Here is a 15,408-nt window from a genome sequence, read left to right as displayed (position 1 = left end):
AGCGTGATGCCGCCTCATCTCCTATACTCCACCTTTCCGCCTGCCATTGGGGAGGTCGGTGCCAGAATTCCGACGTGGCACATATCAGGTGTCGCCAAGTAATCGTGCATAATGTGCAGCACCCGGCATGCATTTGCAAACGTGTGCCCCCTCAGAAGCATGACTAATAACTTCTTTTTAGTGTTCTTTCTGGGCCTTTGCCCAACAAATCCAAGCAACAGGACTGTGTTCATGGCGCGCTCCTCCCCTGTTCGCTACTTGTTTTTTCCTGGGAGCAGGGAAATCGACTGAGAATCACCCATTTATTTTTATCAGCGCTTTTCATTCCCTTTCGCTCGCTAGTGGATCGGCATAGGGCTGCCCGGAGCGGCCGCTGTTATCCGCTTAATCTGTATGCATGCGAGCATTGAGGGTTCGGTAACAACTGCGAGCAAGGGGTTGCTCGGCATCTCTCCGTCTTTACTGCCAAGGGAGGCGCTTAGCGGCATATCCTGCCAACTGCCCTCAGCATGCAGCACACGGACACACAATAGCGAGTTGCTAGCGCTTTTGGGGTAAGCCATCGTGACTTCTTCGTTCCGAGATGCCGTGCCAAGGTGAGGGAAGGCGCACGCTCCCGCATCTTCAGGCAGTGAGGTCAGGTGGCACGAAAGGCAAAGAAAAATGCAAAGGCAGATGCGCTGATTTCCTTGAATCTGACAAATATCTTCAAGTAACCCTTGATTTCCTGATGGTGCCCAGACTTTGGCCGCAGCAAACGGCACTCAGCTTGCCCTTTCTACCTACTCGCGGATATCAGCGGTGTGTACATGATCGTGCGCAGACACAGCTGCGTTTTGAAAGATGGGTCGAATTGACAACTGTGTGGGTGGGTGTGACTGCTGGGAGTAAAAAGCAATTACGCACCTGTCTCAGAGGCAGTAATCGAAGTTTCTGTCAAGAACCATTCGCTCGGATTTATTAAAGCCGCTTTCACACATGTAGCGCTAGCCTTGACAGGCGTGTCTTTTCGTCCCGGCTGCTTTTCACCAATCATTCATTGCAAAGTAGCACCTGCTTTCTATTCCTCGGAAGCGGGACATGAAGCCATGTGGCTCTCGATTGGGCCGGTGTCTACCGATATGGATTCTCTTTCTGCTCAGCACGCACACTAATAGCTTGATAAATAACAATGGCATACGGGTTTTCAATCCACACAAGCAGTGATGATGGTGTAATGAACTAAACGTCAATAAAGCATTTGTGAAGTATTGGTCAAATAAATGGAATGGATTAAAGATTCATAAAGCCAGATATGTTACTTAGTAGTAAGGAGCAATGGTTGATGCAACATAGGCAGGCGCGGTATTGTAGACAGGCGCAGAGCTAGCCTGGTAGATCGGAGTCGAGGTTGCCGGCTTGGTCTGGTATACAGGGGTCGATGGCTTCGAGACAATGGTGGACTCGACATGAGTCGACTTGCCCTCAGTACAACTGCTGGTGCTGGTAGACTGATACACAGGAGTCGAGGGGGTCGGCTTGGTGTGGTAGGCAGGGGTAGTCTTGGTCTCGTAGACAGGAGCCGACTTGGTGTGGTAGACAGGGGTCGACTTGGTCTCGTAAACAGGCTTGGACTTGGTGTGGTACACCGGAGTCGACTTGGTCTCATAGACAGGGGTCGACGGCTTGGAGACAATGGTGGACTCAACGTGCGAGGTGTGGTACACAGGGGTCGAAGGAGTCGGCTTGGGTGTGGTACACCGGAGTGGTCTTAGTCTCGTAGACAGGCTTTGACTTGGTATGATAGACAGGAGTCGACTTGGTCTCGTAAACAGGAGTCGACGGCTTGGAGACAATGGTGGACTCAGCATGCGAGGTGTGGTACACAGGGGTCGAAGGAGTCGGCTTGGTGTGGTAGACAGGAGTGGTCTCAGTCTCGTAGACAGGCTTCGACTTGGTATGGTACACAGGGGTAGTCTTGGTCTCATACACCGGCTTGGACTTGGTGTGGTAGACAGGAGTCGACTTAGTGTGGTAGACAGGGGTCGACGGCTTGGAGACAATGGTGGACTCAACGTGCGAGGTGTGGTACACAGGGGTCGAAGGAGTCGGCTTGGTGTGGTACACCGGAGTAGTCTCAGTCTCGTAGACAGGCTTCGACTTAGTATGATAGACAGGGGTCGACTTGGTCTCATACACAGGCTTCGACTTGGTGTGATAGACAGGAGTCGACTTAGTGTGGTAGACAGGAGTCGACGGCTTGGAGACAATGGTGGATTCAACGTGCGAGGTGTGGTACACAGGGGTCGAAGGAGTCGGCTTGGTGTGGTAGACAGGAGTGGTCTCAGTCTCATAGACAGGCTTCGACTTGGTATGGTACACAGGAGTGGTCTTGGTCTCATACACAGGCTTCGACTTGGTATGATAGACAGGAGTCGACTTAGTGTGGTAGACAGGGGTCGACGGCTTGGAGACAATGGTGGACTCAACGTGCGAGGTGTGGTACACAGGGGTCGAAGGAGTCGGCTTGGTGTGGTACACCGGAGTAGTCTCAGTCTCGTAGACAGGCTTCGACTTAGTATGATAGACAGGGGTCGACTTGGTCTCATACACAGGCTTCGACTTGGTGTGATAGACAGGAGTCGACTTAGTGTGGTAGACAGGAGTCGACGGCTTGGAGACAATGGTGGATTCAACGTGCGAGGTGTGATACACAGGGGTCGAAGGAGTCGGCTTGGTGTGGTACACCGGAGTAGTCTCAGTCTCATACACAGGCTTCGACTTGGTATGGTACACAGGAGTGGTCTTGGTCTCATACACAGGCTTCGACTTGGTATGATAGACAGGAGTCGACTTGGTGTGATAGACAGGAGTCGACGGCTTGGAGACAATGGTGGACTCAACGTGCGAGGTGTGGTACACAGGGGTCGAAGGAGTCGGCTTGGTGTGGTACACCGGAGTAGTCTCAGTCTCGTAGACAGGCTTCGACTTGGTGTGGTACACCGGAGTCGACTTGGTGTGATAGACAGGCTTGGACTTGGTGTGGTACACAGGGGTCGACTTGGTGTGGTACACAGGGGTCGAAGGAGTCGGCTTGGTGTGATAGACAGGAGTCGAGGGCTTCGAGACAATGGTGGACTCAACATGCGAGGTGTGGTATGCCGGCGTCGAAGTGGCAGCCGGTGTCGTCTCATAAGGACGATCAACAGTGACATACACCGTCTTCGTTTCGTAAATCGTGGTGCCAGGTGCGCATTCGCTCTGGGCCACTGAATAGACAGGCGGCACAGCAGAGTAGAGGCCAGCGGCAGCTGAGGCAACGAGTGAGGTAAGGGCAAGGTTGTTCAGATGCATTTTCGTAGAATGGCTTGGGCGGGCTGTTTATGCTATCGAATGTGAGCGCTGAAAGCCGAGGTGTTTGCGAGGAAGTCTGCAACTAAGGAATATGATGGTGCTGAGGAAAGGTATATACGAAGACGTATTGGAGGACCAAGACGAGGAGGGAGAGAATAAGGGGCAGTAGGCTTGCTGAGTAATCCTGCTCTTGTCGGCTACGGGCCTCGCATTATATAGGGCCCAAGCTGCTTCACACAAGTTTTGCCCATTTCAAGGAATCTTGCAGTCCTAAGAATATGGACGATCCCACGACTGATCAGGTTTGTGGGCTCACCAAAAATGTAGAACTATTCTAAATATACAACAGGGCTATCTCGAACTTCCATTGTCGAATAAGGGACGGGGATGTGTATGCTTCTCACTGACTGTGGGCAGGAAGTAAATTGACCGAAGGAGCAGATGGAACAAGCGGAACTACTCCTCATCTGCACAGCAATTTTGCCTGTCCTGAAAGCATTGACTCAGCAGCGGATTGCACGGATTTGGCTCCTCATTTCTCTCATGCAAATCAAAATAGCAGGAAACTAAAAAGGAACAAGAGTTGGGGCCCGGTTCCCGGTGCTTACGATACATGCCTCTCCATTGATCCGCCTTTTTACAGAGCACATCAGCTCGGTGCACTTCCCTTCGCACAATTGTGAATCCCATTGTAAAAATAGACCTGTTGAAATGCTGGCCGGAGGTTGCATATGCAGGCGCAAGAGATGGACATTGGCCATTTTTCTTTGCAACGTTGCAGGCCGTTTTTCCCAAAAAAAAAAAACCATAGCGATGTGCCGCTGAAGCGGAAGAGAAAGATGATGTGTGAGCAGGTGTAGCTGTATCTATTGATGCACCAACGGGCAAATTATCTTGCGCATTGATTTGTTTGTTTATTTCGCACGTCATTCCGCCACAGTAAGCGAGAGCGACTGGGCTGCGCATCGGCTAGTTTCATAGCATTGATTTTTTTATAGCCATTTCTGCGATTGCTATCTTTTCGCGGTCTGGTCGGTCTGGCAGTCTGGCCTCACGCCAAGAGTGCAGATCATAATATACTGGCCTTTCGTATATCCTCGCATTTCTCGTCATTTGGCCACCTTTAAACTTTCGCCTGTATTGCACGATGGCCGTGGCCATATTTAACAAACCGAATCTGGGCCGAGTAATTTCACATACACCGATGGCGAATGATTAGGTTAGATGGCGAATAGTTGTACAAGATTGTGCGAGCACCGAAAATCTTGGCTATGTATGTCACTGTATTTGTAAACACTCAACGCTGGATCCTAGATGCAGCACTGAGAATTCGGGAGAGCCGAATTAGCAAAGCTCCCATTTTCAGGTTACGTTTTCATCACTGGTGTATCACCTCCAAAGTTTTGGACAGCTGGAAATGCGGCCGAGATAGCCCTATTAGCCGGCATTTCCGCTCCACGCCAACGTAGTACTTTGACATCATGGTGGCAGGCGAGAAATAGCATCTCAGACAGACAGCGCATCAGACGACACAAATAGGTCGCACATGGGATCGGCGTGCCGCTGGATCCGTGGCCGTCCGTGATGTTTGTTTGCCCAACATTTTTTCTGTCCTGAAAAGATGCGGGGATTTGCTGTTAAATAATAGAAACTGAGACAATTATAGAATGCCATATGGTGCGAATTGCAGGAACACAAGATGTCCTTAAAAAGATATGGCCATGGATTGCTGGAGAGAAAATAAGGCAGGTTGTTTTGCGTGGTAAGTGAAACCACGCTGCAGCAGCATGATCTGCACACGTACGCTACGTATGATGAAAATAGATTCAGCCTTCCGCGAAGCACTTTTGGGAGAACAGAAGCCACCATTCTTCGAAAGTGACACTACAAAATCGCTGCATATGCGCGGCCAACAGACTTTATTTTTGAAATGGCAAAAGGCTGTGGTATCGCAATTACATTTTCGTGCCCTGGTAAAAACCAACTGTCACAATCCGAAGCACGCAAAGAGCATGTGGAACTTCCGTTCCGCTTCTGTGCGGAAGACACAGGTGCAATCTGGGCACAGGAGCTCTCCATATCCGATTCCCCGTCCCCTTTCGCACACTGTTGTTGAATATGAAGTAATGAGCGCTGGGCGACATGCTGGATGGATGTAGACACCAGGCTTGAGTTGCTGAGCTTTAGACATGAGTTGTACCGTCAGGAGTTTCAAAGAAAAGGGCCGGCTGTTAAAATATAGAGGATGGAAGCCGTTTGATCGAGGACCGCAACAACCAGAACTTAAATATGCTAAGAAAGCGGCAAGGTGGGTAGCATCCAAGCTATCGACCCAACAGCGACACAATAGCAGAGTCCGCTCCCTACTTTGTGTGCCAACTGGCAACATTGTTTGGTGATAGCCAAGAATGATACACTTGCTGTCAATATCAAGCACAATGTTGCCGGTTGCCACAGAGTATAGCGGGCCATCAAATCATTGCCTTAGATTCTTTTTTTCAGCATCATTATTCGGATATATTCATCGACAGACACCACAAAGACGGCACCTGATATCACTAGCAATAGTACTTCAGGTGGACTTCCAGGAGTACAACTGATTGGAACTTACTGCCACAGTACGGGCATAGGTACACGTTATAGGTGCGACCGACAGGTGCTACGGGGGCTATATACATTTTAACCTAGTGCCAATTGCTGTAGAGGCAGTATGTACAAAAAAGTGAAAGAGGGGAGGTGAAATACAAAAAGAAAGAGTGTCAGCCACCTTGTCCTCTTGTCCCGCAGCTGGCTTCAAGAGCTTTCCGTTCTTTAGGGCCACTGCATCGGAAAAGTAGGGAGCAGCACAAGCACATATGCACAGAAACAATTGACCTGCATAGGACATGCTCCGGCCACTCCAAAGAATGTGTGGGTAAATGTTTTTCAATTGAGCTACTTGGTAAAGTGGCTAGGCGGCATACGACTCGACGAGACGGGCAAGACGCTTGGTCTCGGAAACATAGTCAACGGGGCTCATGCTCATTACGGTGAAGCGCACACGCGTGTTGTCATTGAAGGTCTCGTTCTTGGCGCGGCAGCGGAACGTGAACTCCTTGAACGTGGCTTCGTCGATCTTCTTCTGGAACATCGGGTCGCCCATCTCCTGCCACTGCATCATGTCGTTGGCAGTGCAGCCCAGCAGCTGCTCGCCGATGTCGTTGAAGCACTGCAGCCAGTTCTGGCCGGTCTCGTCGCTGACATTGATGGAGAAGATGAAGCGGTGGTTGGGCGCCGGGAACGACTTCTGGCACTTCTCGCAGCGCCACTGCCCAGTTGACGGGTCCTCGATAACCTTCTTGTTGCAGCCGGGGGTCGAGCACGCCGGGTACGCGATGGTCGTGTTGCGCACAAACACAACAGTGCCCTTCAGGTTATAGTACTTTTGCTCGTCGCCCAGGCCCGCCGTATCCTCGCGCACCTGCTCCATCGTCTTGAGCTGGGACTCAAACCGCTGCACAGTGTCGCCGCTGGAGGCTGCCCCGGCGCTGTACGACTGGAAGGTGGTCTGGCGGCCTTCCTGATCGTACCACCCGCGCAGCGCATGCGCCTCGGGGATATCCGGGTTGACCGTGTAGGAGCCCATGCTGGGCAGCGACAGGGTGCGGCCGCCATAGTCGCCCAGACGGAGACCCTTTGAAGGCGACAACGGGCTCGTTATTCGCGTCGAACTGCATGGCCTGGTCGCCCCACAGCGTCAGACGCACCTCGAAGCCGGACCTGTCGACAACCATCAGATCGCGCTTGGTCATACTCTTCTGCGTGCGCTGCGACACAAAGTCAACCGGATCGGAGGACTGGCGCACCACGCACAGAATATCAGTGAGGTGGTTCTTCTGGTACCTGCCCAGATCAGACAGGTTCACAAACTCGTAGTGCACCTGCGGCAGCGCGCTGCCGGCATCCGTACACAGCATGACTTCGGTCGAGTCCTCAAACACCAGCTCGTAGTCGTTGTTGACGTTGGAGAACTGCTGGCGCGCCACCGAGACACGCGCCTGCGTGATGTAGTACACCTTGCCGACCTCCAGCAGAGGAAAAAATTTGTCGACATTGCGCGTGAAGATCGTGGCCCGGATCTCGCCGCTCTCGTCAATGAGGTTCACGCTGAACAGCTTGCCTGACCCGGACTCCTTGTGCCACTCCTTGATGTTCGACTTTTGCGACACACGCGCACGAATCACCCATTTGTTGTTGTACGGGTTCAGGCTCGCGATGGGCGCCACCGCACCTGGTGCACCGCTCAGCGTAGACATCGTCGGCATGCCGACGTTCGGCCGGTTGCTATCGACGCGGCTCAGGAATGACGACGCGTTCGAGTTCGTTGGGGGAGCGGGCTTGTACTGCTGTGGCTGCTGTGCTGCAGCACGCGAAGCATCCGGCTTCTCCTCGTGGCCCTCGGGCCCAATCTTCACTGGGTCGCCGATACGGTCGTCGAGGGTGGCAATAACCTCGGCATCAAGGATGATCAGCACCAGAAGCGGCTTATCGCCGGGGCGGCCCTCCTTCATGCTGGCGCTGCCGCGAGTGATGCTGAGCACCGTGTGGCGTGCAATAGTGTTGCTCTCAATCAGCTGCGTCAGCCGGCCAGTGAGAATCGCCACTGTCGAGTGCTGGCCATCGGAGAGGAAGCTGCGGTAGCGCGTTGCGGCGCCTCCGCCGTTTGTGCTGGGAATCGGCTGCAGACGCGACACCACTTGGAGGACAAGCGGGGCCTCGAGCGACTGACGAGTTCGGCGACTGAGACAGACGCTCAAGCGCGCCCTGGGTAAGCTGGATATCCATTACTATCGTGTTATAAAAAAAGAAGTCAAAGGATGGATGGAAAAGAAAGCAAGGGAGGTAACCAAGGCAGTTTTCTGGTGCTGGTTTTCAATTTGCTGCGCGGACGCGCGTTTGCATCACAAATGTCGCGTTTTCGGCTCGAGCCGACTTGCGTGTCATACACGACTCGTCGGCTCGGCAGACGGACTTGTGCCTGGTGGCGCAGACCTTCTCACTGCGCTTGACTGCGCTGGGCAGCGTTGCATGTATGCCGTGTGTGGACATAAGCATGCTGATCCATGTCGTCAGCCCTTCCCACGAAAGCAGACCTGGTCTCCAACCCCCTCTACTCCAACGTGCTGCTGCTGCTGCTGCAGCGGTACATGCGTTGGCAAGGTTGAATTTCAGTCAGATGACTCGGACTACATAGGGTGCAGTTGAAAGGAGGGACCAGGATTTGCGCACCCGCATTCCCCTCCATCGCCGTTAAACAAACTGTCGACGCTTGTCCGCCCACTCTTGGCTCCACAGTTCTCACGACCACCCTTCTCTACTCAGACTGTTCCAAAGTAGACCCCAGTCGTTCTCTAACTTGTATTGCCCTTCCAATGAAGATTTCTGCGAGTCTCCTTGTCCTCAGGCGCAGCGCTGCTTGCCACTGCCTCAGCCAAGTCGGGCATCAAGATTATTCTACCCAAGGCTAACGTAGGCGACCTCGACAACCCATGTGCCACGCACTCATGCCGGGCCAGCGAAGTGTGCATCAACCAGCAGGTTGCCTGCTTTGTCGCGCCATGCTACCCGGTTGCCAGCTGCGTCGCTGTTGGCAAGAACACGCTCCTCTCGGCTCTTTAAAACATTTTTGGTTTTTTGTATTCAGATATCCATTTTCTATGGCATACCAAGTAGAACAGCAATGTTTGGCGGTGCCCGAATGCCTTGCACAGGTATACCCAGGTCAGGGATATCCTCGGGCGAAGTAGCAGTGCGGCCGAGCTTGGCAACAATGAGCCAGACCTTGTCGCCATACACCGGCATCATTTTGCTCAGAAGCACAATGACGAACGGCTCCAGCACGCGGTTGTCGACAACCTTCAGAGCCAACCAGGCCAGGTCCCACGCTACCACATCATCCAGCGGCACAAACTGGACCACTGTAGTCATAGTGCAAATGACGCGCCTGACAAGCTCGCATTCTGACGACATGCGCTGAAGAGACTCGCGACTAGCCTCAGCCAGAATCCGGCGGAAATGCACCCACAGGTCGTCGCGCACGCGCTGCCGCATCCATGCGCTCCCAGCACGGCACACGGTGTCGGCCACATCGCAGGCAGCTAGGAGCACATAGTGGTCGTCACGACCCTTAACCAGCCGGTGTGTGAGCGCTGGCCACACCTCATTAATGAGGGGCAGCAAGTCGCGCGTATTGCGCAGCGCCAGCAGCGTGTTTTGCAAGATCTTGAGCGAGACCAGCTGCTGAGCGCCGCTGTGTGACAGGAAGTTTTGCGCAACCAGTGTGATTTTTATCGCCAGCGGATTGCCAGCCGCCTCTTCTGATGGGTCGTCCACGCTAGCCACGTCAGTATTAGCTAGCGCACTCTGTTCCATGTCGGTGTCATCATTGGCATCGTCGCTGCCAATGGTTGTGAACTCAAACAGCCGCTCTTGGTCCTCCGTTTTCTGCAGTTCGTCTAGCACGTCGCCGATGATGTCCTTAGATCTCTTTGCAGCTGTATTGTGCCCATCATCTAGCAGTTTGCGGGCATCTTGGTCCAGCAGCTGTTGAGACGTCGATACGGTGCGCGTAACGACCTCCTAAAAACCGCAGTGCGCTGGTCATCATCACATCATCATCCATCCATGACTCGCACACGTCCAATGTGTCCTCGACAACATCGTCCATGTACAGCAGGATTCCTTCGCCAACCAGATCAACGCACCCAATGAGGATGTTGAACACTTTTGGATGTAAATCAACTATGCGCAGCTGTCGCGAGCAGCCCTCGACAATATAGTCAATGTTGCTGCGAAGCATATCGGGGATCGATACTGTACCAGAGGTGCGAGCAAGCACAGCCAGTGCCTGTTGTGCCTGCTCACGCACCACAGGTGACTGAGCAGTTGTCGTCTCGAGCAGTGGAAACAACAGCGAGTCCATGTAGTAGGCTATGCTGGTGCCGATGCGAGGCACAACGGTCGATATCGTGTTTAGTACCATGCACGACTGCAAGACATCCTGGCTGGCAGCGTCGATCGTCTGGATGCTGTCTGACGTTTCCTCGTCACTGGCCGACTGCAGTTTGTTGAAATAGTTGGCGATGTACTCGACTACCGGCTGATACTCAGCATCCTCGCCGTCCTTGTACTCGCTTTCTCCCAGAGATGTAATCCGAGAAAGCAGCCACAGCATCTGCGAGTGGACACTGTCAGGCTGGGTTTCCAAGAGCCCGATAAGCAGTGTCCGTAGCCTTCGTGCTGTGAATGATTCGACAACCTGCCCAACAAATCTGTCTAGCGCAAGTTTCAGTTCCGGTGTACGATAAAAGTCCAGCACGTAGTCAACCGACTCCTTTGGGTCACTAGTGCTGGAAACCTCAGATATCAAGAGCGACGTTCCGGGAAGCGAGACTGTCAAAGACGCAATCAGCGACAATACACCACGCGTAGACCACCACTGCAGCATCAGTGACTGTGTGTCGCTCGGACCCAGCACGCGCATATACCCTGCTAACAAGCACAGTACATCTCTGCGCTGAGACTCTGAATTCCCAGTGATGTACTGCTCAAACAGGCTAAAGCAGGACTCGGCCAGCTCGCCAATCCTGTGTCTATACACCGGGCCCATGCCCTCAGTCCAGCATTTGTCTGCAATCCGGCAAAGTGTATCACTGTCACCCTCTGTGGATTTGCGTGTGATGGCCAAGATCAGACAAGCCTCAACGGCTGTAGAGAATGCTGGCGATTGCAGCATGCTGGCACAGCTCATAACGATGTCTGCAAATAGCGCCTCCAACGCACTGGCAATTACTAGGTGTTCCGTATGGCGCAGCTCTGCCAACCTGCGCAACAGACGCTGGAACTGCAATTGCCCATCACTTTCACTCGGATCATCGTCAGTATCAGTTGCCTTGTTCTGTACGATGCTTGCTGTTGCCAACAACCGCGCCCGACTCGCTAGCTCCCCCATCGCAGTACTTTTACTAGACGGCTGTTTGCGCGCATCGCCGTATACAGCCACGACAGCTGCAGCCAACGCATCAATAGCCCGTGCCCGCACTGCTGCTGGCGGCTTCCGATAGCTCTGCCCATTCCAGCGACAGTTGTCGCATATCATTGATAAACTGGCTGTCGGCCTTAGGCGTACTGGGAGCGGGTGCCCTGCCCAACGCGATCCGTGCCAGCACTGATGCAATGCCGGGGAATATGAGTTCAAGCCTATCTGCTCCACCAAGAAGCCCACCATTGCAGCAGTCAGCCAACGTGTCAAGTGCGGCTAGTCGAAGGCTCCGGTCGTCGCCCAGCTCAGCGTTGTCTAGTAGCCCAGAAACCACCATTGACATGTATTCCTGGGGAATATATGCCTGAACATATTCGCCAAGCGACACGGTGCACGGCTGTGGCATTGGTGCGCTCATGGGGTCGAGTGGCGGCTGGTGCATCTGCGGGATAAACACGGTATTTGTGTGTGCGAACAGCTGGCGCCAGCATCTCACTGCCGTCAGCCGCGTAGGCTCCGGCATTACCTTGCGCCTGCTTTGGCACCTCAATAATCATCAGCGGCAAAAGAACCCGCCGCAAGTGCTCGATGACGATAGCAAACACGCCGCGTAGGCTTCCATCGCCCTGCCGAGGGCCATCCGGCGTTAGCGTTTCGAGAAGGCAGTCGAGCGTCAAGTCGCGCTCACGGTCTGCCAACACAGGGTGGACAAGCACCTGGACGACCACCACTGTCACGTTCATCAGCAGTGCAACTGGGTCAGCGATTCTCCTCTTTTGTGTTTTGACACCGTCAAGTAACTGCTGCAGCGCATTGGCCAGCGACGACCGTGTACGGCTGCCTGGTTCCAGACACTGTTTGATCGTGCTGGTAAGTATCTGAAAAGACATGCTTCTGGACATTGAGGGTGGTATTATATACGTTGAAATCACCGACTGCATTTTTGGCTGAGCTTATATCCCCCTGTTCGCTTCAGCAGATGGTTTTGGGCAGGACCACATCACACAGTCTGCAGGCATCAGCGCTTGGAGCCGGTGGTGTGGTTTCTCGCTAGGGCTGTTGATATCCACCCCTTACCCAAAGCAGTGGCAGCATCTGCTTGAGCCCGCCTGGGAGTTCCTGCCTGTGCAAGAGAGTAGCGGTCCTGCGGATTCAAAAAAAAAAAAAAAAACTAGACGGCGAGAAGCAAAATGGCTGAAACCATTGCTCCCCTCCTGATGAATAAAACTCACGCAAACAAAGATCAGCGGTGAGTGATTTTCCATGTTGTGCAAAGAGGACCTTGAGAGACCGCTCCGCCAGCTCTATTTTTGCTCCGCTCCCCTCACACTCACCCGCTCCTGTTCCTTTGTACTTCATGAAAACCACGCAATGCTTGGACGATTAGCCAATCTGAATCTAACGACGTGCGCGCTGGTCACACTGGCGTTCTCGACGCTGTACGCGCTCCTGCAGTTCTCCCCGACGCCATACAAGCACAACCGATGCCTGGCGGTGCAGCAGACCGGCTGGTGGGCAGACAAGACAAAGCTCCTGTGGCAGCCCGAAGGATGCACGCTCAAGGCATATGGGCCGAAGGATACAACTAGCTGCATGGGCAAGGACTTTGTGGTGTTTATCGGCGACTCATCGGTGCGCGACAAGTTCTACGCGTTTGTGCGGCTGGTGGACCCAAAGTTCGGCAACCAGGGGAAGGTGCACGCAGATATCCGCGTTAACTGGCCGGGCTCGGAGGATCTGGCCGCGTACTTTGTATGGGATCCGTATCTGACGTCGGAAACCACCTGGAAGGTCGTCGCTGGCGAGACTACACAGGTGCTGTCGCGGCCACCGCGGTCCATTGTGGTAGGAGCCGGCTCGTGGTTCCTCCGGAACAAGGCCGAGTCGGGCGGTCTTACCACATGGCGCAAGGATGTTGACTTGTTGGCAGCGAGAATCGCAGCGCGCAAGGGCTCGAATTTGCCGCGCGTGTTTGTCAGCCCGGTGCCCAATGTGGTGCCGGAAAAGCTGGCGCCGGAGCGGCGACAGGCGCTGGACCCGAATGCAATTTACTGGATGAACAAATACATGGAGAGGATCGGGCTGGAGGTGTTCTCTGCGTGGAGTCGTATGACAGCGGGTGCCCTAGAGACCGCTGACGGACTGCACTACTCGCCGCGACTTGAGGATCGTGCCATCGGTCTGCTGGTGAACAACCTGTGCAACAGCCGCCTTCCAACCACGCCGCCGTTCCGGACGACTTGCTGCTTCGAGTACCCATCGCCGCACTGGTTCCCAAAGATGCTTGCCCTGGCAACCGTGTTCCTGGGGCTGCTGATGCTGGCTAAGCGATCCAGCGAGAGTGGATGGCGCCGGCTTGTGCCAACTTTTGAGACGCTGCGGCAGATGGTAGTGTTTGTGGCGATTCTTCTGCTGATGTACGTGAACGACCGGACGCCGCTGTTTGGCAAGATCCAGAAGCACTTTGTTGGCTGGGTGTTCACGCTGCTGTCTGTCGCTGCACTGGCGGCTGGCGGGTACACTGTCAAAGAAGACTCGGCGCCAGGGTTCCTGAACCGCGACCAGACCGATGAGTGGAAGGGCTGGATGCAGCTGGCAATTCTGATCTACCATGTGATGAATGCATCCACAGTCTCAGGCATCTACAACCCGGTGCGCGTGCTGGTGGCCATGTACCTGTTCATGACAGGCTACGGCCACTTCTTCTACTTTTACAAGAAAAAGAACTACGGGCTAGCACGTCTGACGGTGGTCTTGCTGCGCACCAACATCCTGGCGGTGGTTCTGGCATACACCATGGGCACGTCGTACATGGACTACTACTTTGCGCCGCTGTCATCGGTCTGGATGCTGATTGTCTGGCTGACGATGCGCATCCTGCCCGAGCACAACTACACGAACTTTGTGTGGGCCAAAATTGCCGTCTCGGCAGCAGTGTTTTCGGCGATCAACTCGCTGGGCCTGTGGCCGATGGGGCTGCTGTCAATTGTCAATGTGAACTGGAGCGCGCACGAGTGGGAATTCCGGTTCGGTGTCGACAGGTTCATTGTGTACGTTGGCATGGTCACAGCGCTCATTACGATTCGGTACCAGAGCGCACTGATGGCGCATGCGCGCTGGGCACAGATCAGGCGGTGGGCGGTGCTGTTCTCGGTCATCGGCATGGTGTGGTATTTCTGGTTCGAGCTGACCAGCGAGTCAAAGTTCACCTACAATGCCTACCACCCGTACATTTCGCCGATCCCCGTGGTGACCTTTGTGGTCCTGCGCAATTCGACACAGTTCCTGCGCTCGCGCAGCAGCCAGGCGTTCCGCTCGGTCGGCCAGGTGTCGCTCGAGCTGTTTATTGCGCAGTTCCACCTGTGGCTGGCAGCCGACACCAAGGGCATTCTGGTGCTGGTGGACGGGCGCCTGTGGTTCATCAACCTGATTGTCTCGTCGGTGGTGTTTTTGGCACTGTGCCAGCACCTGAGCCACGCCACGGGCGCACTGACCTCTTGGCTCATGCACAAGCCGGCGAGCAGCAGCGCCGGTGGGGACATTCCGCTGGCAGAGACTGGGCAGCCGCCGGAGCAGCGCGCACAGCTGCTCGACCGGCTGGCGGGCGGCGGCGGCTCGAGGATCAATTGGACGGAATCGCTGGCTGTGCGGTGGATCGCTGGCTTGGCGCTGCTAATTCTAATGAACGTTCTGTCTGTGTGATGGGGCCTGTGTTGTGCCAAGCAGAATTGCCCAATGGGTGGCTGCACACGTGATCGGTTTCATACAACACTCTGCGGTGTTCGTCCATGCGGGGCATCTGCGCTGGCAGGCCCGCCTTCTCTTAGTTGGTCATTTTTTCCCTTCACAATTTTATATCACATAGAGCAGCTTCATTGGCAAATGACTGACGACTATTCGAACAACCTGCAGCAGCTGGTGGAGCTGTTTCCGGAGGTCGACAGGGAAGTGCTTGAACGCGGTGCTGCGCTCCAACGCCGGTCTGGTCGAGCCCAGCATTAACGCGGTCCTGAGCATGACTGACCCAGAGTACAAGCCCGAAGAGCCACAGCAGG

General features: G+C 54.3%; 7 protein-coding genes across 7 annotated transcripts; 3 read left to right on the top strand and 4 right to left on the bottom strand.

Moving 5' to 3' along the window:
* Positions 1-263: 263 nt before the first annotated feature.
* DL89DRAFT_171766 (uncharacterized protein) lies at positions 264-1,191 on the top strand. The gene is made up of 2 exons (XM_040883792.1): positions 264-554; positions 985-1,191. The coding sequence occupies exons 1-2, from the start codon at positions 394-396 to the stop codon at positions 1,082-1,084; spliced, it is 261 nt and encodes an 86-aa protein (XP_040742835.1). The 5' UTR covers positions 264-393; the 3' UTR covers positions 1,085-1,191.
* DL89DRAFT_171682 (uncharacterized protein) lies at positions 1,133-3,712 on the bottom strand. Its single transcript, XM_040883791.1, has 2 exons — positions 2,810-3,712; positions 1,133-2,394 (listed from the first exon to the last, which is right to left on the bottom strand). Exons 1-2 carry the CDS (start codon positions 3,331-3,333, stop codon positions 1,302-1,304), a joined length of 1,617 nt encoding a protein of 538 aa, XP_040742834.1. The 5' UTR covers positions 3,334-3,712; the 3' UTR covers positions 1,133-1,301.
* Positions 3,713-5,112: 1,400 nt separating this feature from the next.
* Positions 5,113-5,861, bottom strand: DL89DRAFT_171557 (uncharacterized protein). The gene has a single exon (XM_040883789.1). It carries the CDS (start codon positions 5,720-5,722, stop codon positions 5,321-5,323), a length of 402 nt encoding a protein of 133 aa, XP_040742833.1. The 5' UTR covers positions 5,723-5,861; the 3' UTR covers positions 5,113-5,320.
* A 422-nt stretch (positions 5,862-6,283) lies between these two features.
* DL89DRAFT_278459 (replication factor-a protein) lies at positions 6,284-8,200 on the bottom strand (the record flags this gene model as incomplete). Its single annotated transcript, XM_040889503.1, is given in 3 exon segments — positions 6,284-7,025; positions 7,045-8,051; positions 8,098-8,200. The coding sequence occupies 3 exon segments, from the start codon at positions 8,155-8,157 to the stop codon at positions 6,284-6,286; spliced, it is 1,809 nt and encodes a 602-aa protein (XP_040742832.1). The 5' UTR covers positions 8,158-8,200.
* Positions 8,201-8,618: 418 nt separating this feature from the next.
* On the top strand, positions 8,619-9,051 carry DL89DRAFT_268131 (uncharacterized protein; the record flags this gene model as incomplete). Its single annotated transcript, XM_040887801.1, has 1 exon — positions 8,619-9,051. A coding segment is annotated over one exon (213 nt), but the record flags the coding sequence as incomplete, so codon positions are not given.
* A 563-nt stretch (positions 9,052-9,614) lies between these two features.
* On the bottom strand, positions 9,615-11,770 carry DL89DRAFT_171448 (uncharacterized protein). The gene has a single exon (XM_040883788.1). The coding sequence runs from the start codon at positions 11,597-11,599 to the stop codon at positions 9,881-9,883; it is 1,719 nt and encodes a 572-aa protein (XP_040742830.1). The 5' UTR covers positions 11,600-11,770; the 3' UTR covers positions 9,615-9,880.
* Positions 11,771-12,675: 905 nt separating this feature from the next.
* On the top strand, positions 12,676-15,407 carry DL89DRAFT_268130 (Cas1p-domain-containing protein). The gene has a single exon (XM_040887800.1). It carries the CDS (start codon positions 12,725-12,727, stop codon positions 15,053-15,055), a length of 2,331 nt encoding a protein of 776 aa, XP_040742829.1. The 5' UTR covers positions 12,676-12,724; the 3' UTR covers positions 15,056-15,407.
* Position 15,408: the final 1 nt, after the last annotated feature.

The sequence above is a fragment of the Linderina pennispora genome (assembly GCF_002104995.1).
Source record: "Linderina pennispora strain ATCC 12442 chromosome Unknown DL89scaffold_8, whole genome shotgun sequence".
NCBI lineage: Eukaryota > Fungi > Kickxellomycota > Kickxellomycetes > Kickxellales > Kickxellaceae > Linderina > Linderina pennispora.
The sequence above is the reverse complement of the archived record's forward strand: the minus strand, read 5'-3'. Positions and strand labels throughout refer to the sequence as shown.

What these genes read in the sequence shown, in the direction of transcription:
- DL89DRAFT_171682 (XM_040883791.1), bottom strand. Translation starts at nt 3,333, where the DNA reads ATGCATCTGAACAACCTTGCCCTTACCTCACTCGTTGCCTCAGCTGCC. An exon ending in ACTCCTGTCTATCATACCAA is followed by an intron (nt 2,395 to 2,809) that starts GTCGAAGCCTGT and finishes TATCATACCAAG; the next exon opens with TCGAAGCCTGTGTATGAGAC.
- DL89DRAFT_268130 (XM_040887800.1), top strand. Translation starts at nt 12,725, where the DNA reads ATGCTTGGACGATTAGCCAATCTGAATCTAACGACGTGCGCGCTGGTC.
- DL89DRAFT_171448 (XM_040883788.1), bottom strand. Translation starts at nt 11,599, where the DNA reads ATGGTGGGCTTCTTGGTGGAGCAGATAGGCTTGAACTCATATTCCCCG.
- DL89DRAFT_171766 (XM_040883792.1), top strand. Translation starts at nt 394, where the DNA reads ATGCATGCGAGCATTGAGGGTTCGGTAACAACTGCGAGCAAGGGGTTG. An exon ending in GAGTTGCTAGCGCTTTTGGG is followed by an intron (nt 555 to 984) that starts GTAAGCCATCGT and finishes TCACACATGTAG; the next exon opens with CGCTAGCCTTGACAGGCGTG.
- DL89DRAFT_171557 (XM_040883789.1), bottom strand. Translation starts at nt 5,722, where the DNA reads ATGTTGCCAGTTGGCACACAAAGTAGGGAGCGGACTCTGCTATTGTGT.